The sequence below is a fragment of the Podarcis liolepis genome, assembly GCF_965112155.1.
Source record: "Podarcis liolepis genome assembly, chromosome: 7".
Classification (NCBI taxonomy): Eukaryota; Metazoa; Chordata; class Lepidosauria; order Squamata; family Lacertidae; genus Podarcis; species Podarcis liolepis.
In genome coordinates, this window is record NC_139561.1 from 90,184,027 (window position 1) to 90,207,882 (window position 23,856).

Below are 23,856 nucleotides of genomic sequence, written 5' to 3' on the forward strand. Positions count from 1 at the left end.
AACTTTTCTGTGGTGGCTCCCTGTCTGTGGAATGCTCTCTCCAGTGAGGTTTGCCTGGAGCCTTCATTATATATTTTTAGGCACCAGGTGAAAATATTGCTCTTACTCCAGGCCTTTGGTGGACTCGTATCATACAGCCTTTTAGACATGTCTGTTTAATAAAAGTATTGGACTTTGAAGACTCCTTCATGTGCCCAGAAAGTTCCCTTCTTCAGAAATGTGAACAGCCCAGTTCTGAACAAGAGCCCATCCCTATTTGTAGCCTAACCAACTAACCCAATAAGAATTGCTCTGTTGGTATTTTGAAAATGCAAGATTATTTTCTGTCTGTTCTCTCCCGGCTGCCTGTCGGGTGTCTGAGTCTCCAAAATCTGAAGCACACGTTGCAAAGAAACTCCCATCTGATAATTCAAGAGAGAATATGACATGTGATATTTTGGCCAGTCACAAATAATTTAGACAATGCAGTTGCGGTTAGGCATTGGTGGGGGTACTGTTCTATTGTTCTGCAAATGAAGGGGGCAAGGAGCGCCATCACCTTCCCCAAACAAGGGTAGTCCGGTAAAGGATTCCGGGGGGCGTGGCCTTGTCCTAAGCCTAAGGAGGTGTGGGCCCACGGCGCGCCCCCACGCGGTGACACCGGGGGGAGGTCCTAGTTGACGTGCCTCAGCAGGGCTCCTCCCACTGGTGGTTAACTCTTCCGGCCTATGAGCCGGTTAGTAGTTAGGACCAATGCCTAAGCCAATACCGCTCAATTCCTGTAATCAATAAAGTTGTGGCCTAATTTGGCCCATTAACCTGAATTCTTGTGTCCTGTGTCTTTATTTCCTCGGGGGGAGGCAGGAACTCGCCACGCAAGGAGCTTCTTCTTTTTTCCCTTTTTTAAAGGGGGAGTGTGACTAATGTTTTTGAATCTTTACATGAAATTGCAAGAGACCCAGCCCTATCGTCCTCTGACTCAGGTTGCTATACCTCCTGATATTTTGGCTAGATATAAAGAAGATAAACATACAGCTGAGAAGCGGATAAAATATACTTTGTAAGCGATAATCCTTTCTCTAGGACTAGCCACATCTTTGAAGGAAACAAAGGTGGGAATTTGAATTAAACTTTCTGCTCATGCCTCTGTGAGCATAGAATAGATCAATAAGGTTCAATAGTCAGGGGGCATAATATGGTGGGTAGAGTGAACTGTTCTACAAGAAAGTGGGGTGAAAGGACAGCTCCAAAGTGAAATCTGTGACCTCTTTATTCACAACATGGGAACAGCAGCTGACATTAGAATTTTGAGGGATGCTTTTACAGCTGTGATTCTGGTACGCCTTATAAATAGGAGTACAGGTAAAAGAAGAGAATAGAGAACCAAGACAAAATATTTGATCTTGCAGCTTCCTCAATTAGGGGTGCAGCAGAAAAATGAACATTCACAAGAAATAAGGCAGCAAGATACTAAACATGTAGACAAAGAAGTAATTCCAGAAAATGGGAAAATGTTAAACATTGCCATTGCTAAAATTATGGGTGTGTGGACGTTAGGTGTGTGTGTGTGTGTGTTTTGTCTGTGTCTCTCCTTTTGGGTGGCCAAGGTTGGTGACGATGGGTTTCTGCTTCTCCAAGACACCGGACCACCTTCAGATGGGAATGGCACACATGTCAAAAAAACGTGGGATGGTGACAAAGCCAACCAGCATGGGAGAGATGTCGATCTTTTCAGGAGGGATGGGAGATTTGAAGCGGAAGTTCTGCAGGATGCTGGTGAGGATGAGGAAGAGCTCCATCCGAGCGAGGTGCTCCCCAAAGCAATAGCGTTTCCCTAGGAAAGAGGAGGAAGGTGAATACAGGCTTTCAAGGTGCTGTTAGACACGACTCGGCAGTGGCTTGGAAAGGGAAGAGGACTCACTCACCGATGGAGAATGGCATAAAAGCCTTATTCCTCTTGAACTGCCCGTTCTCATCCAGGAAATGTTGGGGGTCGAACACATCTGGCCTTGCAAAATATTTGGGGTCTCTCAGCACAGATCCAAGCACAGGGAAGACTTCAGTCCCCTGACCAAGAGAGGGAGAGAATCTTAGAACTATAGAATTGGAGAGCTGGAAGGACCCTGGGGGCATCTAGTGCAGCCACCTGTGATGAAGAGATCTCAACTAAAGCTTCCATGACAGATGGCCATCCAACCTCTGTTGAAAAACCTTGGTGGAAAGAGATTCCACCACCTTCTGAGGGAGCCCTTTCCACAGCTTCAAAGCTCTTACCATCAAAGAGTTCTTCCTGATGAGAAGGGAAGGGGAAAATGGCTTTTGGAGAGTTAGAATTAACCCCTTTAAGCCCCATAACCACCACCACCACTCCTTTGGGGAAGGCAGCACTAGAAGATGTGGAACCAACATCACATCATCTGGCTGGGCTCTTATTTTGGTCTTATTTTGGATTTACTTGGATAACCCCACAATGATAATGGCTGACAGGTCAAAGATAGAGGTGTCTCAGAGGAATTTGTTAGCCCACAAAACATGTCTGGAAATTGTACTGAACGGTGGAGTCTAAGTCTCAGGAATGAGTGAAACCAAAATACCTTGGGAATAGTGTATCCCCGGAACTGGGTATCACGGGTCACACGTCTTGCTAACCCCAAAGGGAGCATGTCAGCAAATCTCTGGATCTCGTGGATCACAGCATCCGTATAGGGCATCAGGGGACGGTCATCCATGTTGGGAATGCGATTCAGGCCAATCACACGTTCAATCTCTTCGTGGATCTTCTCTGTTGAGAAATCAGCAGGATGTGACAAAAAGTGTCCATTTGCACCTTCATAACTGGCAAAAACAAAGAGATTTCTCCACCCTCCTTTACAGCTACTTCCACATTCACCTTCAATTTCTGGGTATTTCAGTAGAAGCAGGAAGCCATAGCGCAAGGTGGTGCTGACTGTTTCTGTGCCAGCAAAGAAGACATTGACGGTTGTCATAATTAGATTCTCTAGGAAGAACTCTGAGTTTGGGTTTTCCTTTTCCTAGCAAGAAGAAAAATGAGAAAAGAGGATATTTCACATATTCTATTTTGGGATAGGCTACAATCTGACTGCCTCCTATCTATGAAGCTCTCTCTCCCCTACTGATTGGCTGAGCTACAGTGATGTCATGCAATGAGGGGAAGGGTCAGTTGTGGAGTGCTGAAAAGCATCCCAATGATTGTGTGGGAAACAGAGGGTTGGGTGGAGTGGGAGGAAGGAGTCACATAGTTCTTTTGTGCAGAAAGGTTACAGAGGCAAAGGAGAAGTCCTGCTGAATCAGCCCCAACCAGTCCAGCACCCTGTTCTCACAGCAGCCAACCAGATACCCCACTGGGAAGGAGGGTTCAAGCACAACAGCCCTTTCCCCTCCCGTGGTTTCCAGCAACTGGTATTCAGAAGCATGGTTGCAACCAACTGCGGAGAGCAGGGCACAGCCATCCTAGCCAGTAGCCTTCAATAGAACTCTCCTCATCACTTCCGGAGGCGGCGCGAAACGGCAATGGCGGTCCCCTTTGCACTGTGAAGGGGAAGCTCTGCAGAAACGGGTCGTCCGCTACGGCGAAGCGGAGACCCACATCGGAAAACCACAGGTAGAGTGAGCCTGTGGCCGTGGGACTCGGCGAGCACCAGAAGCGCCCCCCGAAACGAAGAAGGAACCCTGTAAGGGGCTCTGGAACGTGGAAGGGCTGGCGCGGTGCTGTGAGTCGATCGCTCTTTCTGCGGAAGTGAAGCCGCTTAGCTGCTGCCGATGAGCGCTGACCTTTTTTCCTGGAACATTTGATCTGAAACTACTAACCCGTGAGTAAGAGGGACTGAAGAATTTGGGGACTAAATTGATTTAAAATTTGGCGAAAGCGGGAGATGAAACCAGGAAGTCCGTCTCCCGGCTATGCTTAAAGACTCAAAGCAAAAGACTTTGACAAGCTGGAAACCTTTGAAGTGGCATTAGAAGTTCTTTATACGTGCAACATTTGAGCTGCTTTAAAGAGACTAAGAGAGGTAAATTTGCTTTTCTCTTCGCTTTTGGACTTGGCTTTTCCTCTCCCTTGTGGATTTACAAATGTTTGAGAAGCCCAAATACTCGGGCTGCCAGGTTAAATAAAACTGTCAAATTGTGGACTTTGTTCAGCTATTGGAATTGATACATTGGAGCGCTACTGGACTGGATATAATTGAGATACTGTTTCTCACACCTTTTAGAGACTTTGTTTCACTTTAAGGACTAGCTCTGTTTGCTAAAAGAGAGATGAAGGTCTTTTTTAAAGCTGTTTGGATATTAATGGAAGAACAATCTTATTCTTTCCTTTGAGATACTTTCACACTCCCCCTAGAGGATCTTGGATTTACAGCTGTCTGGGACTTGCTTTTTGTTTCTATTCTCTCCTGCCTTGTTGTTTACTCTCTGGACTTGTGGATTCCCATGGGAACACACACGGTTTGACCTTGACACGTAGACAGGAGTGGAATGAGTGGCTTTGGGAAAACAAGATCGGCTAAAGCGAAAGCTAAACAATTAACGCAAACAACTTTGTCTTCACAGCTACGCAGATCATCTGTCCCTACTGTTTTAGGGTCACAAGAGGAAGAAACTGAGCAGATTTTGCTAGAAGGTATGGCTGCAGGAGGATCCGCTGCAGTATTAGAACAAATTTTGGGAAAATTGGAAAGCTTAGATAAAAAAGGCTGATGAGCATTCGGCCAAAATTGATCAAGCCACAGCCAGTGTTAATAAATTGACTGAACAAGTTGCTCAGCATGCACAAGCAATTGGGAACCTTCAGGAAGCTACCGCAGAAAATCGTAAACTAGCTGTGGAAGCCAATCAAAAAGCTGAAGCACTACAGGTAGAAGTAAAGCCACTGCATAAGTAGATAGGTGAACAGCAGGCCTACCTGTCTATGATTGAACTACGAAATAGGGAAAATAATCTCAGACTGAGGGCGATTCCAGAACTTGAACAAGGGGACTTAATTGACTATTTGACAAAAGAATTTTCAAAGTTCTGGTCTATTGAGGAAGATAAGGACTTCAAAATTGTAAGTGCCTTCAGACTGGGAAAAGTGGTAAGGAAAGATAGATCCAGAGATTGCTTGATTATTTTGAGATCCAAGCAAGAAAGAGATAAAATATTAAGTCTTCATTTTGAAAAGTCACTTGTAATTCAAGGCAGCAGAGCAGAAATTTACAAAGACATCCCGAAACAACTTTTGGATCTTCGATCTACGTATACAGAACTAACAAGACTATTGAGGAGCAATTCAATTCCTTTTAGGTGGGAATTCCCTCAAGGATTATCCTTCAATTTCAAAGGGAAGAAAGTTAAAATCAAAACAGCTGAGGATCAAGAAAAGTTTGTGAACAACCACGGAAAAGACCTTCAGAAAGGGATCGCAGGACCTGGGTCTTGGCCACCGCCACCGCCTATACCTACACCTTTGGGATCAGAGGACCAAAAGAAAGAGACGCCACTACCAAAGGAATAGCAGATTTGCCCAGGATGTCTCTGCAGCTCCTCAGTTGGAACATCAATGGTGGAAATTCCCCAGAAAAAAGGAGAAGAATATTTCACGTATTGAAAAAAGAACAATTGGACATTATTTGCTTGCAGGAAACGCATGTGACTAGGCTCCACAGAAAAGTGTTAATCAATAAAAGATTAGGCCAAGAATTTATTTCATCGGACAGAGTTAAGAAAAGAGGAGTGGTGATTTATGCAAAAGAGAGCCTATCACCAAAATTTCTATTTAAAGATGAGCAAGGAAGAATTTTGGCAATTGAGATACAAACTCAAGGTGAAAAGTTTCTGATATTAGGAATCTATGCACCGAACGAGGGGAAATCAGAATTTTACAAGAAGCTGCATGAGACAATGCTGGACTATCTGGACTATAGCAACATCATTATGATGGGAGATATGAATGGGGTGGTCTCTACAAACATGGATAAGTCACAAAATCAAAATCTGACAAAAGACGGCAGACTACCTAAAACTTTTTTTGAGCTAACTGACAATATGGACTTGATTGATATTTGGAGGACAAAGAACCCCCTAGGAAAAGAAGGAACATTCTTTTCTGAAGCCCATCTGACATGGACAAGAATTGACCAAATATGGATAACTAGAGGACTGGCACCTAAGACTAGACAAGTGGAAATCTGCCCAAGAATCTGCTCCGACCATAACGCCATGAAAATGGAAATGAGACTAATTCCAACCGGCTCCTTCAGATGGAAGATGAATGACACCTTGTTAAGAGATCAGGAGATTATCAAGAAGGCCCAAAAGACTTTAAGAGACTATTTTGAAATAAATTTGAACACTACAGTGGAAAAAAGAGTAATCTGGGATGCAAGCAAAGCTGTTATGAGGGGGTTTCTGATACAACAGAATACGATAAAGAAAAGACTACAGAATGAGAAAAAGGATAAGATCTTGGAGAAAATAAGAGATGATGAGAAAAAGTTAAGATTGAAACCAAAATCACAGGAGATCCTGAGAGAAATTAAATTTAAATTAATGGTTTAATATGCTAAATTATTAAACCAAGAAGTTGAGTGGAAAATTAAGTGAAACAAAGGACATTTGAATCAGCAAATAAATGTGGGAAACTGCTTGCATGGCAGTTGAAAAAGAGACAAAAACTGAACACGGTTACAAACTTAGAGATTGAAGGGAGAAACATTCAGAACCCCGAGGAAATTAGAAAGTGTTTCCAGAGATACTTCAAACAACTTTATACGCAAGGGCCGCAAAAAGAGATTGAGATAGACCAATTTTTAAAAATAAATGGATTACCAAAATTATCTCAGGAAAAGAGAACAATCCTGAAATATAAAATAACACAACAAGAAATTGAAGGTGCCATTCAGAATATGCAACTTGGCAAATCTCCAGGGCCAGATGGACTTACCTCCAAGTATTATAAGATATTGAAAGATTATCTGACACAACCATTAATGGAGGTTTGTAATGAGATTTTGGAGGGGAAGAAGGCACCGGAATCGTGGAAAGAAGCTTTCATCACATTGATACCTAAATTGGAAACTGAAAAGACTCAACTTAAGAACTACCGTCCCATCTCACTCCTGAATGTGGATTACAAAATATTTGCAGACATTTTGGCAAGTAGATTTTAAAAAGTGTTAAATGAAGTAATTAATAAAGACCAGGCAGGTTTTCTCCCAGGCAGACACTTGTTTGATAACACTAGGAATATCATTGACATTTTGGAACTTTTGCAAACGAACATCAATACAAAAGCAGTGTTAATTTTTATAGATGCGGAGAAGGCCTTTGACAACATCTCATGGAAATTTATGAAGAAAAACCTTGAAGGGATGGGAGTGGGACGGGGGTTTGAAAATGGGATAGAGGCAATCTATTCAGAGCAAAAAGCTAAATTGATAGTTAACAATGTGGTGACAGAAGAGTTTAAAATTGAAAAAGGAACACAACAAGGCTGCCCTATATCCCCTCTGTTATTTATCTCGGTCCTGGAGGTGCTTTTGAATATGATCAGAGGGGACCGGTTGGTCGAAGGGATTCAGGTCGGAGCTAAACAGTACAAACTTAAAGCTTTTGCAGATGACCTGGTTCTAACACTACAGGAGCCAGAATCTAGTACGAAAAGAGTTTTAGAATTGATTCATGAGTTTGGTCGGGTGGCGGGATTTAAATTAAACAAGCAAAAAACCAAGGTTTTGGGGAAAAAATTGACACCTTTGGAATCAGAAAGGTTTCAGAAAGAAACAGATTTAAATGTGGTTAAAAAGGTGAAATACCTAGGGGTCAATTTGACTGCCAAAAATTTGAATTTATTTAAAGATAATTACGAAAAATGTTGGTCAGAAATTAAAAAGGACTTAGAAACTTGGTCAAGATTGAAACTTTCCTTGTTGGGTCGAATTGCTGCTATAAAGATGAATGTGTTGCCAAAAATGTTGTTTTTGTTTCAAACCCTACAGATTGTGGACAGAGTGGAATGTTTTGGAAAGTGGCAGAGAGATATTTCTAAGTTTGTCTGGCAGGGCAAAAAGCCCAGAATTAAATTTAAAGTACTAACTGATGCAAAGGAAAGAGGGGGGTTTGCCCTGCCGGACTTAAGGTTATATTATGAAGCTGCAGCTTTCTGCTGGATGAAAGATTGGTTACTTCTAGAGAACACTGATGTCCTAGATCTGGAAGGGTTCAATAATGTTTTTGGATGGCATGCTTATTTGTGGTACGACAAGGTAAAGGTTCACAAAACGTTCAAGAATCATATTGTCAGGAAAGCAATATTTAATGTCTGGACAAAATACAAAGACTTATTAGAAAACAAGACCCCAAGGTGGTTATCACCAATGGAAGCTAAGGCTCGGAAAAGACTCAATATGGAGGCCGTATGGCCGAAATATTGGGAAATAATAGAAAAGGTTGGAGATACCTGGAGGTTGCAGAGTTTGGAGAAATTACAGGACAAGGTGCGAGATTGGTTACATTACGCCCAGATTAAGGAGGTTTTTAATTTGGACAAAAAGATAGGATTCCAGGTGGAAAAATCGAAATTAGAAACAGAATTGTTAGAATCAAAGACTAAGGTACATTCAAGAATGTATAACTTGCTGTTAAAATGGAATACTCAGGATGAAACAGTTAAATCAGCCATGATAAAATGGGCTCAGGACATTGGGTACAACATTATGTTTGCCGACTGGGAACGGTTATGGACCACCGGTGTGAAGTTCACGGCATGTAATGCCTTGAAAGAAAATATTATGAAAATGATATACAGGTGGTACATGACCCCAGTCAAGCTTGCAAAAATATATCATCTGCATGATAATAAATGTTGGAAATGTAAGGAGACTGAAGGGACATTCTTTCACCTCTGGTGGACTTGTCCAAGAGTGAAGGCCTTCTGGGAAATGATCTATAATGAGTTAAAAAAGGTATTTAAGTATACCTTTCCCAAGAAACCAGAAGCCTTCCTCTTGGGTATTGTCGGCCAGAAAGTGTTAAAGAAGGATAGAACTTTTTTTATGTATGCAACAACAGCAGCAAGAATACTTATCGCAAAATATTGGAAGACACAAGATTTGCCCACACTGGAAGAATGGCAAACGCAACTGATAGACTATATGGAGTTGGCCGAAATGACTGGCAGAATCCGAGACTTGGGAGAAGAAACAATGGAAGAGGACTGGAAAAAATTTAAGGACTATTTACAAAAACAGTACAAACTGTATGCATGTTAAGAAACTGCATGATTGAAAAGAGCGTGGTACCAGCAACTTAGCTGAAAGATATATGAGACTAAGTGATGTTTAAGAAAAAGATGAAATCTGAAGTAATATTATGTTTGAATTAAACTGATAAGTATTGGACAAAAAGTATTTGAAGTTTGAGACATAATATTTGAGAAGTATAAATTAAGAACTGAAACAAGGTAATAAATTGCTGTTTAAAACTTTATTATTGAGAATGCAGAGAAGGGAGATGTGAGGAAGCCCAGTTAGGTATGAAAAAATATGTTATGAACAGTCATGATGTTTTTTATTTTAGATTTTTGTTCTTGTTTATGTATATATTTTTTTGTTTGTTATTTCTTGGTGAAGGGATTATATATGTTTGGTGATTTTTCTCTGTTTGAAATTTGCAATAAAAAATATTTATAAAAAAAAGCATCCTGTTCTCACAGCAGCCAACCAGATACCCCACTGGGAAGGAGGGTTCAAGCACAAGAGTCCTCTCCCCTCCCGTGGTTTCCAACAACCGGTATTCAGAAGCATGGTTGCAACCAACTGCGGAGAGCAGGGCACAGCCATCCTGGCCAGTAGCCTTCAATAGAACTCTCCTCATCAATGTGTCGAATCTTATTTTAAAGCCATCCATAAAATTCCCGGCGTGCTATAAGCTTAGGGAGAACGTAATGAAAATGATTTATAGATGGCACCACACTCCAGCAAAACTTGCGAAATGTATAAAGGCAGATCACCAATCTGCTGGAAATGCAAAAAAGAGACAGGGTCATACTTACACATGTGGTGGAACTGCGCAGTCATCCGTGAATTTTGGGATAAATTATACAGTGACTTCAAAAAGTTATTTAGATTTACATTCAGAAAAAGGCCAGAAGCCTTCCTCCTAGGTATAGTAACACTGGAAATCGGAAAAGATATAAGACTGTTGTTTATGTATGGAACTACAGCAGCCAGAATATAAATGTTAAGAAATTGGAAAAATGAAACAGTACCCACGATAACAGAATGGCGGACTCTTATGATTGAATACCTTCAACTGCCAACGATGACGGGGACAGTAAGAGGGCTTTACAATCGGAAAGTATACAAAGAGTTGAAAATACTCAATGATTACTTAAATACACACTGTACAAGTAACAAGCTCCTTGCAGAATTAAATTGATCCTTGTAAAACGCAATGTGTAAATGTTAATTTACCAGAGTACAGGAAGATAAATAAGGGCAATAGAAGCCTGTGCGTTAAGTGTAAATAACAATACAAGTACAATGAGAAGAATTGGAAGTCTCTTATTTAGAAATTTAACGAACGATTATATAATAATGCAAATTTCTTTTTTTGGTGTTTTTTTTTCTTTTTCTCTCTCTTTTCGTCTTAATCTTTTCGTCTTATCTTTATGTATGTATATATATTCATGTGTATATATTTGTATTTTAATTCAATAAAGATTTAGAAAGAAAGAAAGAAAGAAAGAAAGAAAGAAAGAAAGAAAGAAAGACTATAAAGTTTCCTTACACAGAAATTGATCGTAGTAACTAGAATAACATAATCTTACCTGCTGCATTTTCACTAGGAAGCAGTCAATGAAATCCCGAGGGTTGTTGGGGTCCAGGGTCTCCTTGTTTTCTTTTATCTTCCTTTTAATGAATTCCTTCAGGCCCAACAGCTTCTTGAAGGTTTTATCTTGTGGGCCAGGCAGGTGCTGCATGATGCCTGAGAACATCTCGTAGAGCTGCATGTGTCGGGTTTGGAGGAATCCAGAGTTTGGGGGAGGAAGAAAGAGAACAGATATTGAACAAGTAAGATGAAATGGATTTGGGGAGCAGGGAGAAGCAGGAGTTCCTCCCTCCCTTGGTTCCTCGTTATCATGGAAGGTTTGGGAAAACAGGAGGCTTAAAAGAAGGGAGACTGGAGAAGTGTCTCTCCAAGAAGAACAGACAGAAGGTACTCCTGACTCCACCCCAGATAGACCTTGGTGCTGACTACGCCATAAACTTGTCACAGACAAAACCTCAGGGCCTGAATTCTCCTCTTTGAGTGACAAAGAAGGAAATATGGAGGAAGAATCAGGGGGTGGGGAGGAATTCCTGACGAAGCAAGCAGCTTCAGTGCCTCAATCTGAGATTCGCTCCGGTTGAAGCAACATTGTAAACTTGCTCCGGGCTGAGCCTGACCAAAGAGCAAGGCAGACCAGGAGTTGCAGCACCACGGAGAGCTCAGAGTGAGACGCTTGCTCCAACAAATATCAAAACCATTTTTAAGCTTCTCCCAGGTTCTGCCCACTTGTGGAGCACTTAGTATGGTATGAAAGATTGTAATATTGGCTTTTGCTGGTCAGGCTCACTCAGACCCCTGAATGTGATCTAGGTCCTTAGCTGGTGATGCTGCAGCTTTTAACCCTGTGTCTTGACCACTGCTGGTCTTTGGAGTAGTGACAGTGGTGGCTGTCCTGCATACCGTGCCTTGAGTAAATTAAGAGAAATTGCATTATTCACAAATAAGTCCTCCACTTCCCCTCCAATTTACCTGTCCCCAAGAGGTGGAAGTAAACTGGACGGTTTCCAGCATAACGCGGAGCATGGAGAGAAACTCCTGATCTTCATATTCAAAGCGGTTGCCAAAGGCGATGGAGCTGATGATGTTGGACACTGAGCGGCTCAGGGTGTAGGTGGGGTCAAAGGGTTCACCTAGAAAGAGAGACCCCCAAGTCACTCAGCCCTGGAGCAAGTCAAAAGTACACTTTTCAAATCAATTCAGTCTTTAATGGTGTTTTCTTTCATCTGCCTGTTTCTCCCTCACTGTTCATTTAAAGGTGGCTTACAGAATATTAATTAGAAGATTATACACATGAAAACCACAATTACTACTTACTGTAAAAACTCATGAAACATCATCAAAATTAAACCAAAAGATTCAGTTTATCAGCATTCAAATTCTCACTTAACCGTCAACAGTTTCAATTACTTGTAAGCCATTATGTCACATTTCTTTAAGATACCAAAACTGAGCTCACTTTTTGTTGCCCTCAGGGATTCCAGCAGGAAGTGGGTCTCCTCCAGGATCCGCTCTTCGACGGATCTCTTTCCCATCCCAAAACTCCTCAGTGTCATGATAGAGAACCGGCGTAGCTGTTTGGTCCGTTCCCCGTTACTGAAGGAAATCCCTGGGAAGCAAAGGAGGAGTTGTATCACAGTGTGGTACGTTGGCTTGACAGCCACAGACAGAAAGTCTTTGCAGAGGGTGGTGAACACAGCCCATGATATCATGGGCTGTCCCCTGAGCTCACTAGACGACATCGCAAGGGATCAATCCCTGAGGAGAGCGAGAAAAATTCTGACGGACAAGTCACACCCCAGCCAGCACCTCTTTAATCTTCTACCCTTGGGCAGGAGATATAGAAGTATAATGAGTCGGACCAACAGGCTAAAAAAATTGTTTCTGTCCATGGGCTGTTAGGCTGCTGAATGGAAAATAATATAGTGCAACTGACTTTCGGGGCTGGTGTGTTGTGCGACAAGCACACAGAGTGCAATGAGATTGAATGTTTTTTTTGGGGGGGAGGGAGGGAGGCTTGGTTAATTTCATAGTACACAGGTTGTACATCAGGTTGTACATTGACAATAAAGGTGTTATTATTAAACAGAAGGAGGAGCAGGAGAATGTGCACTTAGTGGGAATGAGGATGAAAACACACAGTGATGGAGATCCCCCCTCCCCCCCCCCAAATGATGAGAACTTCTTCATTTTCAAATCTTGTCCAGTTTTGAAGTTCAGATTTCAGTTTTGGGGAGAACATCCTGAGATGTGTGTGTATTTTTCTTAGAGATAGAGACTCTCAGGCTCATTTACCTCTTCAGTAAGATGGGTATAACACAACCACCATTGAGAGTCTTTGGTGCTAAGCTTGCTAAAAGGTGCCATATAAATGCCAGTAATCATGTGCTCTGGGCAAGAATTGCCCAAGAAGAGACTGACCGTAACCCTGGAAAAGCTGATTAAATAGGGCTTGCTCTCCACGGCCGCCGAACTCTTCCGCCTGGTCCACCAGGGCCTCCTTCACGGCATCGTATCCACACAAGACCACAACACGGCGGGGCCCTAAGTGGATGGTGAAGACAGGACCATATTTCTCATGGATCTGTAAAAGAGAACACAAGGAGAGCCTGCTGGGTCAGGTTAAAAGGGGGCACATCTAGAGTCCAGGATCCTGTTCTCAGAGTGAGCAACCAGATGTCCATTATGGGAAACCTTCAAGCATGACCTGAATACAGGAGTGCTCTTCCCTTGTGTGGTTTCCAGAAACTGGTTTCCTCCAACTGTGGAGGCACTCCCGTAAGGAGTCTTGCCCTGACCTAGCCACTGTGATCCACACGACAGTCACCTCCAGACTGGATTATTGTAACTCGCTCTACGTGGGGCTGCCCTTGAGACTGACCCAGAAACTTCAGCTGCAGCAAAACTCCTTATGGGGTCCTTGCTGCGAGATCACATTCACCCGGTGCTATACCAGCTGCACTGGCTCCCGGTGGAGTACAGGATCAGGTTTAAGGTGCTGGTTTTAACCTTTAAAGCCCTACGGGACCGCCTCTCCTGGTATGTCCCATGGAGGAACTTACAATCTTTAAACAAAAACATGTTGGAGGTCCCTGGCCACAACCAGAGCCAGGGCTTTTTCAGCTGTGGCTCCGATCTGGTGGAATGCGCTGTCCCAAGAGACTAGGGCCCTGCAGGACTTGACACCTTTCTGCAGGGCCTGCAAGACGGAGCTGTTCCACCAAGCCTTTGGCCAGGGCACAGCCTGACTCCCTCCTTTGGCAATCTTCACAATGGTTGCCATCAATTTGTTTTGAATTAATTTTATAATGAAATGATTTTAGAATGTTGTATTATTTTATTGTTGTTAGCCGCCCTGACCCTGGCTTCGGCTGGGGAGGGCGGGATATATATATAAAAAAATATTATTATTATTATTATTATTATTATTATTATTATTATTATTATTAAAGAAGATCCATTGTGGCTATTGGCACTTCCCTCCATTCCCACATTCCATGAAGCAGAATAATGAAGAGAGGGAATCTGCATCTACAGCACCAAAGTGACCTCGCTGGAGTGCAAGCCTGACGGCAAGACCCCCCTCTCAGCCTCACTGATGTGGTCTGAGGGAGAACAAAGCAATAAATTTGGCAACAGCTTGGCTGCAGGAGTTGTTGGAAGGAAGCATACAAGGCATCATCCAAGCACCTTACAGACTCCACTCTGGATTTGCATATGGTTAATAATAATAATAATTTATTATTTGTACCCCACCCATCTGGCTGGGTTTCTCCAGCCACTCTGGGCGGCTCCCAACAAAGATTAAAAATACATTAAAATGTGACACATTAAAAACTTCCCTGAAGTTTAGTCCTTATCCCCCAAAGATTTCCCCCCCTCGGGGTTTATTCCTGAATCCTTTCCCATAAATGAGTGTAACCGCCAAGCAGAGGAGGTTTAGGATAAGAGTTCTGCAAGACTGTCTACTTTCTCAGGTTGATGAGCCCCTTCTTGCCCCCATTTCTCTCTTCATGCAGCAACAGCTTTCTTGACTGTTGGACCCGCTGTTGGTCTCTGTTTGCTGCAGCCAATCGTCACATACAAGGCACCTACCTAACTCACTGAGGGTTTGCAACCTGTTGGATACCTTCACCTGTTTTAGCTGGTGAATTTAAGCTGTTTCCTGGGGTCTGGCCACTGTCACGTGCTGACAGCTTCTATCTATCTATCTATCATCTATCTATCTATCTATATCTATCTATCTATCATCTATCTATCTATCTATCTATCTATCTATCTATCTATCTATCTATCTATCTATCTATCTCTATCATCTATCTATCTATTTATCTATCAATCTATATCTATCTATATCTATCTATCTATCTATCTATCTATCTATCATCTATCTATCTATCTCTATCTATCTATCTATCTATCTATCTATCTATCTATCTATCTATCTATCTATCTATCTATCTATCATCTATCTATCATCTATCTATCATCTATCTATCTATCTATCTATCTATCATCTATCTATCTATCTATCTATCTATCTATCTATCTATCTATCATCTATCTATCTATCTATCATCTATCTATCTATCATCTATCTATCTATCATCTATCATCTATCATCTATCTATCTATCTTCTATCTATCTATCTATCTATCTATCTATCTATCTATCTATCTATCATCTATTTATTTATTTTCTATTCCGCCCTATACCCGAAGGTCTCAGCTTCTAGGAGCCATAGAGGGGAGGGGGAATTAACAACCCAAAAGGAACACACTGCGTCCCCCACCAGGTATACTGCTTCTCCCCAACAACTCATACACCTCAGAGAGAGAATCAAAAGATGGAGAATGTGGTGGAAGAAGAATTATGAGGAGATGTTGAGTCAAGTGGGAGAGAGAGAGAGGGAGACACACACACACACACACACACACACACACAGAGAGAGAGAGAGAGAGAGAGAGAGAAGGGTGGGTGGGCGGATTGTATGGAGTGATCTTCATTCAGCAGCAGTATATAAAAATGATTTGATAATAACAAAGCAGAGAGTGGATAACTGACACATTATAGAAAGTTACCTTCATGAGTGAACGGTACATATCACTTGTCTTGACTTGGAGCAGGTTCCCGATGAAGGGGAGGGGAGTTGGTCCAGGTGGCATCTGGCTTTTGCGGTGCATCTGCTGCCATGTTGAGAGGACCATCAGACAAGAGAGGCAGATGACCAGGAAAAGGGCTGCTGCTCCGAGGGGATCCATGGGGAGGTTGCGGGTGGCCTGTGGAGCTCTGCAGGCAATGTGTTGCTGACCAGCTGGGAAGAGAAAATACCCGCACAGTCTGAGTTGAGCCTGTTACATACCTTTGGAAGAACCTCCTCTTTGAAATTGTGCAACCTGTTTACTCTCTGCCCAGAGTCTTCTTTCAAGTCTAGAGAAGACCTTCCAGAGCAAAGTTCAGATGGACAGATAGTGGAGACAGGGAGCTGCCTGCCCAAGTCTGCACCACCAAGGAGCTTCAAGGAGTCCCAGAGTCATAGAATCATAGAATCATAGGATCATAGAGTTGGAAGAGACCACAAGGGCCATCGAGTCCAACCCCCTGCCAAGCAGGAAACACCATCAGAGCACTCCTGACATATGGTTGTCAAGCCTCTGCTTAAAGACCTCCAAAGAAGGAGACTCCACCACACTCCTTGCCAGCAAATTCCACTGTCGAACAGTTCTTACTGTCAGGAAGTTCTTCCTAATGTTTAGGTGGAATCTTCTTTCTTGTAGTTTGGATCCATTGCTCCGTGTCCGCTTCTCTGGAGCAGCAGAAAACAACCTTTCTCCCTCCTCTATGTGACATCCTTTTCTATATTTGAACATGGCTATCATATCACCCCTTAACCTCCTCTTCTCCAGGCTAAACATGCCCAGCTCCCTTAGCCGTTCCTCATAAGGCATCGTTTCCAGGCCTTTGACCATTTTGGTTGCCCTCCTCTGGACACGTGGATTTCTGAAAAATAAGTCATGTCAGACTAACCTGATCTCGTTTTTTGACAGAATTACAAGCCTGGTAGATGAAGGGAACGCAGTGGATGTAGCCTACCTTGATTTCAGCAAGGCATTTGACAAGGTGCCTCATGATATTCTTGTAAAGAAGCTGGTAAAATGCGGTCTTGACTATGCTACCACTCAGTGGATTTGTAACTGGCTGACTGACCGAACCCAAAGGGTGCTCATCAATGGTTCCTCTTCATCCTGGAGAAGAGTGACTAGTGGGGTGCCACAGGGTTCTGTCTTGGGCCCGGTCTTATTCAACATCTTTATCAACGACTTGGATGATGGACTCAAGGGCATCCGGATCAAATTTGCAGATGACACCAAACTGGGAGAGGTGGCTAACACCCCAGAGGACAGGATCACACTTCAAAATGACCTTGACAGATTAGAGAACTGGGCAAAAACAAACAAGATGAATTTTAACAGGGAGAAATGTAAAGTATTGCACTTGGGCAAAAAAACTGAGAGGCACAAATACAAGATGGGGGACACCTGGCTTGAGAACAGTACATGTGAAAAGGATCTAGGAGTCTTGGTTGACCACAAACTTGACATGAGCCAACAGTGTGATGCGGCAGCTAAAAAAGCCAATGCAATTCTGGGCTGCATCAATAGGAGTATAGCATCTAGATCAAGGGAAGTAATAGTGCCACTGTATTCTGCTCTGGTCAGACCTCAGCTGGAGTACTGTGTCCAGTTCTGGGCACCACAGTTCAAGAAGGACACTGACAAACTGGAACGTGTCCAGAGGAGGGCAGCCAAAATGGTCAAAGGCCTGGAAACGATGCCTTATGAGGAACGGCTAAGGGAGCTGGGCATGTTTAGTCTGGAGAAGAGGAGGTTAAGAGGTGATATGATAGCCATGTTCAAATATATAGAAGGATGTCACATAGAGGAGGGAGAAAGGTTGTTTTCTGCTGCTCCAGAGAAGCGGACACGGAGCAATGGATCCAAACTACAAGAAAGAGGATTCCACCTAAACATTAGGAAGAACTTCCTGACAGTAAGAGCTGTTTGACAGTGGAATTTGCTGCCAAGGAGTGTGGTGGAGTATCCTTCTTTGGAGGTCTTTAAGCAAAGGCTTGACAACCATATGTTAGGAGTGCTCTGATTGTGTTTCCTGCTTGGCAGGGGGTTGGACTCGATGGCCCTTGTGGTCTCTTCCAACTCTATGATTCTATGATTCTAAGTATTCTTGTACTATCTCCTTAGTTATTCTGGGCTGTGTTTCCTTTGCTGAATCATTTGCTCCAAATTCTTCAGGTCGGGCATTGTTTTCTTTATCGGAGAAGACTGAGGCAAAGAAGGAATTGAGGAGTTCAGCCCTTTCTGTGTCCCCTGTTTGCATTTCACCATCTTCTCCTCTGAGTGACCCCACTGTTTCTTTGTTCTTCCTTTTGCTACGAACATACCCATAAAAGCCTTTTTTGTTGCTTTTAACCTATCTAGCAAGCCTGAGTTCATTCTGTGCTTTAGCTTTTCTGACTTTGTGTCTACACGTACTGGCTATTTGTTTGAATTCCTCTTTGGTGGTTCCCCCCCTTTTCCATTTTTTGTACACATCCTTTTTTAATCTTAACTCAGTTAAAAGTTCTTTAGATAGCCACCCTGGCTTCTTTAGGCACCTTCCATGTTTCCGTCTCATTGGTATTGCCTGACGTTGTGCTTTTACTATCTCCCTCTTAACAAACTCCCAGCCATCATGAACTCCCTTTCCTTTTAGTATTGCTGTCAAACACAATCCTCTCACCACGTTTCTCAGAAGTCCGTATCATTTGACAGGGTCTCTGCTGGTGTAAGACTAAGAGGAGAGCAGCTGAGAAAGAGACCGCGAAGGGGTGGCTGTAGCAGTAATAGAGTAGTCCAGGGAGATAGAGACAGTATCCCAGAAGTTCCACCATCTGAGTCTCCTAGAAGACATCTCCTGATTTACCAACTTTCCTTGTTACTTATTTGTGCACTCTTTCTTTTCTTTTCCTAACTTCTGAATGGAGAGGTGCTAATATTTGAATCTCAAGTCACATCTTCTGCTTCTCTTTCTGGGTTGGTCGAGGCTCTCTACAATGTGAATGTCATTTCCAGAACTGAATTAGCTTGACGACTTAAATCCAGCTGTTGCTCTCTGAGGAGTGGGGTACAGAGGCTCACTAGAAAGTTGGCTCAGGTTGCAACACTTTCAGCGGAGGTGTCCCATGTGGTCGATAGGTTAAACTGAAGAGTGACAGTGCAGCAATGTTTCACACAAACTTCCACAGAGCAGAGCAGGAACAGGCAGGGAGAAAGCATCATCATTTAATTCACAGGAGGAATGCAGAGCCATCTGTCAACCACAAACAAACACACACACAAGCTTTTCTCAGGAAGAAGCCCACGAAATAAGCCAGGCATTGAAAGGGTGTGTGTGTGACATGAGTATCCATGGCCACTTTTATCTTGAAAACCCTCAAAGTCCTTTTATTGGGGCCAACCCAATAGGGCAGCCTTTTCAACCTGTGGGTCCCCAGTTGTTGTTGAACTACAACTCCCATCACCCCTAGCTAGCAAGGCCAGAGCTCAGGGATGATGGGAGTTGTAGTCCAACAACATCTGGGGACCCACAGGTCGAGAACTGCTGCAATAGGGGAACCAAGCAGAGGGCCTTCTCGGTAGTGGCGCCCAATCTGTGGAATGCTCTCCCATCAGATGTTAAAGAAATAACCATCTGACTTTGTGAAGTCTTCTGAAGGCAGCCCTGTGTAGGGAAGTTTTTAATGACTGATGTTTTAATGTATTTTTAATCTTTTGTTGGAAGCCGCCAAGAGTGGGCGGAGCCAGATGGGCGGAGTATAAATAAATTATTATTATTATTATTATTATTATTATTATTATTATTATTATTACTACTACTACTACTACCCAAAATGTCACAAAATACCGCACAAGCCTCTGGGTCCAGCAGGACTTTTATGAGGATAGACGTTAAGTACCATGAGGGCAATTGGCCATTATGGGGAGAAAATATGGTTTGGTATTAAAAACATAAGGCCTGCCTTGATTTTTGCTGTATAGCCTTGAAAAAAGGCACGGCTAGGGAGGTTGTCATGTTGAGCACATGCTCTTCAGAGATCAGTTTTCCAAAACACTTGGAGACTGGAGCATTTGAACAGAAATAGCACTAGGATGGTTAGGCTGAGAGCTTGTTCCAGTGGATAGAGTACCTTAGTTTGCAGTTTGCAGACTTTGAAGGAAACAAAGGTGGAAGACCTCCTTCTTTGGAGGTCTTTAAGCAGAGGTTTGACAACCATATGTCAGGAGTGCTCTGATGGTGTTTCCTGCTTGGCAGGGGGTTGGACTCGATGGCCCTTGTGGTCTCTTCCAACTCTAGGATTCTATGATTCTATGATTCTATGAATTCCATTTCTTTCTGCTAATGCCTCTGTGAGCATAGGATAGATAAATAAGGTTCAATAGTCAGGGGGCATAATATGGAGGGTAGAGTCAACTGTTCTACAAGAAAGTGGAGTGAAAGGACAGCACCAAAGTGAAATATTTGATCTCTTTATTCACAACATGGCAATAGAGGATGACATTAGAATTTTGAGAGATGCTTTTACAGCTGTGATATATAAATAGAAGTGCAGGTAAAAGAAAAGCATAGAGAACCAAGACGAAATATTTGATCTTGCATCTTCCTCAATTGGGGTGCAGCAGAAAAATGAACATTCACAAGAAATAAGGCAGCAAGATACTAAACATGTAGACAAAGAAGTAATTCCAAAAAAATGGGAAAGTGTTAAACATTGCCATTGCTAAAATTATGGGTGTGTGGACATTAGGTTTGTGTGTGCTTGTGTGTGTTTGTGTGTGTTTCTGTGTGTGTTTGTTTGTGTGTGTGTGTGCTTTTGGGTGGCCAAGGTTGGTGACAATGGGTTTCTGCTTCTCCAAGACACCTGAGCACCTTCAGAGGGGAATGGCACACATTTCATAAAAATGCGGAAGGGTGGCAAAGCCAACCAGCATGGGAGAGATGTCGATCTGTTCAGAAGGGATGGGAGATTTGAAGCGGAAGTTCTGCAGGATGCTGGTGAGGATGAGGAAGAGCTCCATCCGAGCGAGGTGTTCCCCAAAGCAATAGCGTTTCCCTAGGAAAGAGGAGGAAGGTGAATACAGGCTTTCAATGTGCTGTTAGACACGACTCGGCAGTGGCTTGGAAAGGGAAGAGGACTCACTCACCAATGGAGAATGGCATAAAAGCCTTATTCCTCTTGAACTGCCCGTTCTCATCCAGGAAATGTTGGGGGTCAAACACATCTGGCCTTGCAAAATATTTGGGGTCTCTCAGCACAGATCCAAGCACAGGGAAGATTTCAGTCCCCTGACCAAGAGAGGGAGAGAATCTTAGAACCATAGGTTGTAGAGCTGGAAAGGACCTGTGGGCCATCTAGTGCAGCCACCTGTGATGAAGAGATCTCAACTAAAGCTTCCATGGCAGATGGCCATCCAACCTCTGTTGAAAAACCTTGGTGGAAAGAGATTCCACCACCTTCTGAGGGAGTCCTTTCCACAGCTTCAAAGCTCTTACCATCAAAGAGTTCTTCCTGATGAGAAGGGGAGGGGGAAATGGCTTTTAGAGGGTTAGAACTAACCCCTTTAAGCCCCATAACCACCACTACTCCTTTGCGGAAGGTAGCACTAGAAGATGTGGAACCAACATCGCGTCATCTGGCTGGGCTCTTCAGGTCTTATTTTGGATTTGCTTGGATACCCCCACAATGGCTGACAGGTCAGTGACAGTGGTGCCTCAGGGGAATTTGCTAGCCCACAAAACATGTCTGGAAATTGTACTGAAGGGTAGAGTCTAAGTCTCAGGAACGAATGAAACCACAGTACCTTGGGAATGGTGTATCCCCGGAACTGGGTATCACGGGTCACACGTCTTGCTAACCCCAAAGGGAGAATGTCAGCGAATCTCTGGATCTCGTGGATCACAGCATCCGTATAGGGCATCAGGGGACGGTCATCCATGTTGGGAATGCGATTCAGGCCAATCACACGTTCAATCTCTTCGTGGATCTTCTCTGTTGAGAAATCAGCAGGATGTGACAAAAAGTGTCCATTTGCACCTTCATAACTGGCAAAAACAAAGAGATTTCTCCACCCTCCTTTACAGCTCCTTCCGCATTCACCTTCAATTTCCGGGTATTTCAGTAGAAGCAGGAAGCCATAGCGCAAGGTGGTGCTGACTGTTTCTGTGCCAGCAAAGAAGACATTGAGGGTCGTCATAACAAGATTCTCTAGGAAGAACTCTGAGTTTGGGTTTTCCTTTTCCTAGCAAGAATAAAAATGAGAAAAGAGGATATTTCACATATTATATTTTGCGATAGGCTACAATCTGACTGCCTCCTATCTATGAAGCTCTCTCTCCCCTACTGATTGGCTGAGCTGCAGTGATGTCATGCAATGAGGGGAAGGGTCAGTTGTGGAGTGCTGAAAAGCAGCCCAATGATTGTGTGGGAAACAGATGGCTGGGTGTAGTGGGAGGAAGGAGTTATACAGTCCCTTTGTGCAGAAAGGCTACAGAGGCAAGGGAGTAGTGCCTGCTTAATCAGCCCCATCTAGTCCAGCATCCTGTTCTCACAGCAGCCAACCAGATGATCCACTGGGAAGGAGGGTTTAAGCACAAGAGTCCTCTCCCCTCCCTTGGTTTCCAACAACTGGTATTCAGAAGCATGGCTGCAACCAACTGCAGAGAGCAGGGCACAGCCATCCTAGCTAGTAGCCTTCAACTCTCTTCATCAATGTGTTGAATCTTCTTTTAAAGCCATCCATAAAATTCACGGCGTGCTATAACCTTAGGGAGAACGTAATGAAATCTTTTTATAGATGGCACCACACTCCAGCAAAACTTGCGAAAATGTATAAAGGCAGATCACCAATCTGCTGGAGATGCAAAAAAGAGACTGGGTCATACTTACACATGTGGTGGAACTGCGCAGTCATCCGTGAATTTTGGGATAAATTATACAATGACTTCAAAAAGTTATTTAGATTTACATTCAGAAAAAGGCCAGAAGCCTTCCTCCTAGGTATAATGACACTGGAAATCGGAAAAGATATAAGACCATCGGAAAAGATATAAGACCGGCGGACTTCTGGGTTGGCGCCTCCGGCAATGGCGGAGCTCCTCCATTCGGGAGGAACTTGCTCTGTGAAAAACAGGGTCTGACCGCCACGGCGAAGGTGGAGACCCATTGAATCACAAGCGGGAGAAGCTTGTGAACCTGGGATTTGGCTGGCACCTTTTGCGCCTCCCCTACTTGCGGGGAAACCCTGTTTTGGGGATCAGGAGCAACGTGGGGGGAGTGGCGCGGTGCTTTGAATCGACTGCTTTTTTCACGGAGTGAAGCCGCATTGCTGTTGCCGGAGAGCGCTGACTTTTTCCTGTAGACAATTGGATTTTAAACAACTACTCGTGAGTAAATCGGAAAATTGGATTTTTAAATACTTTAATTTGGCACTGAAGCGGGAGGTCATAAACAGGAAGTCCGCCTCCCGTTTTGTAAATAGACTGAAGCAAAGATGTTACAAGTTAAAGTCTTTGAAAGCTTTTGGCAAAGGATTAAATTTCCATCGGTTTAAAATACAAAACCCCCCTTGGAAGCAGGAGAAGAGGGGGAAATTTTGGATCTAGTGAGCCTGCAGGAGAGAGTGAAAAATCAAATTACCACTGCTCTGAACCTGGGAGCGGGCTGCCAGATGACGTTTGGAGAGAGTGCATTTGACAGAACGGATTTGACAGCTAGCTAAATAAGAGTAAGATACTGTTTCCATTGTCCTCCTCTGCATTTAAAAAAGAGGAAAAGTAACTGAAAATTTATCTTTAATGCTTGAGTTGTGCTTGAAAGAACTGATACAAGTGGAGACTGTTTCCCTCTAGAGGGAGCTTTTGAAACTGTTACAGGACTGTAACTGGGGGATTTCCAGCTGCAGATAAGGATTCTGTGAACCAGAGAGTGACCTTGG

General features: G+C 43.3%; 2 protein-coding genes across 2 annotated transcripts in view; both read right to left on the bottom strand.

The window, feature by feature from the left end:
• LOC310711107 (uncharacterized protein) overlaps positions 1 to 18,675 on the bottom strand; it is a gene marked incomplete at its 3' end in the record, with an annotated part of 33,737 nt that extends 15,062 nt beyond the window's left edge. The window contains exons 1-10 of the mRNA XM_083512579.1: positions 18,605 to 18,675; positions 15,889 to 16,121; positions 13,228 to 13,390; positions 12,266 to 12,415; positions 11,779 to 11,939; positions 10,808 to 10,984; positions 2,870 to 3,011; positions 2,574 to 2,761; positions 1,905 to 2,046; positions 1,638 to 1,813 (exon numbers count right to left, since the gene is read on the bottom strand). Coding sequence (XP_083368705.1) covers positions 1,638 to 1,813; positions 1,905 to 2,046; positions 2,574 to 2,761; positions 2,870 to 3,011; positions 10,808 to 10,984; positions 11,779 to 11,939; positions 12,266 to 12,415; positions 13,228 to 13,390; positions 15,889 to 16,121; positions 18,605 to 18,629 — 1,557 coding nt within the window. The 5' untranslated portion in view covers positions 18,630 to 18,675. The remainder of the gene's footprint in view (positions 1 to 1,637; positions 1,814 to 1,904; positions 2,047 to 2,573; positions 2,762 to 2,869; positions 3,012 to 10,807; positions 10,985 to 11,778; positions 11,940 to 12,265; positions 12,416 to 13,227; positions 13,391 to 15,888; positions 16,122 to 18,604) is intronic.
• A 2,028-nt stretch (positions 18,676 to 20,703) lies between these two features.
• The window catches only part of LOC310712826 (cytochrome P450 2A13-like), a 62,733-nt gene continuing 59,580 nt past the window's right edge, over positions 20,704 to 23,856 (bottom strand). The window contains exons 7-10 of the mRNA XM_083516224.1: positions 22,020 to 22,161; positions 21,724 to 21,911; positions 21,067 to 21,208; positions 20,704 to 20,975 (exon numbers count right to left, since the gene is read on the bottom strand). Coding sequence (XP_083372350.1) covers positions 20,794 to 20,975; positions 21,067 to 21,208; positions 21,724 to 21,911; positions 22,020 to 22,161 — 654 coding nt within the window. The 3' untranslated portion in view covers positions 20,704 to 20,793. The remainder of the gene's footprint in view (positions 20,976 to 21,066; positions 21,209 to 21,723; positions 21,912 to 22,019; positions 22,162 to 23,856) is intronic.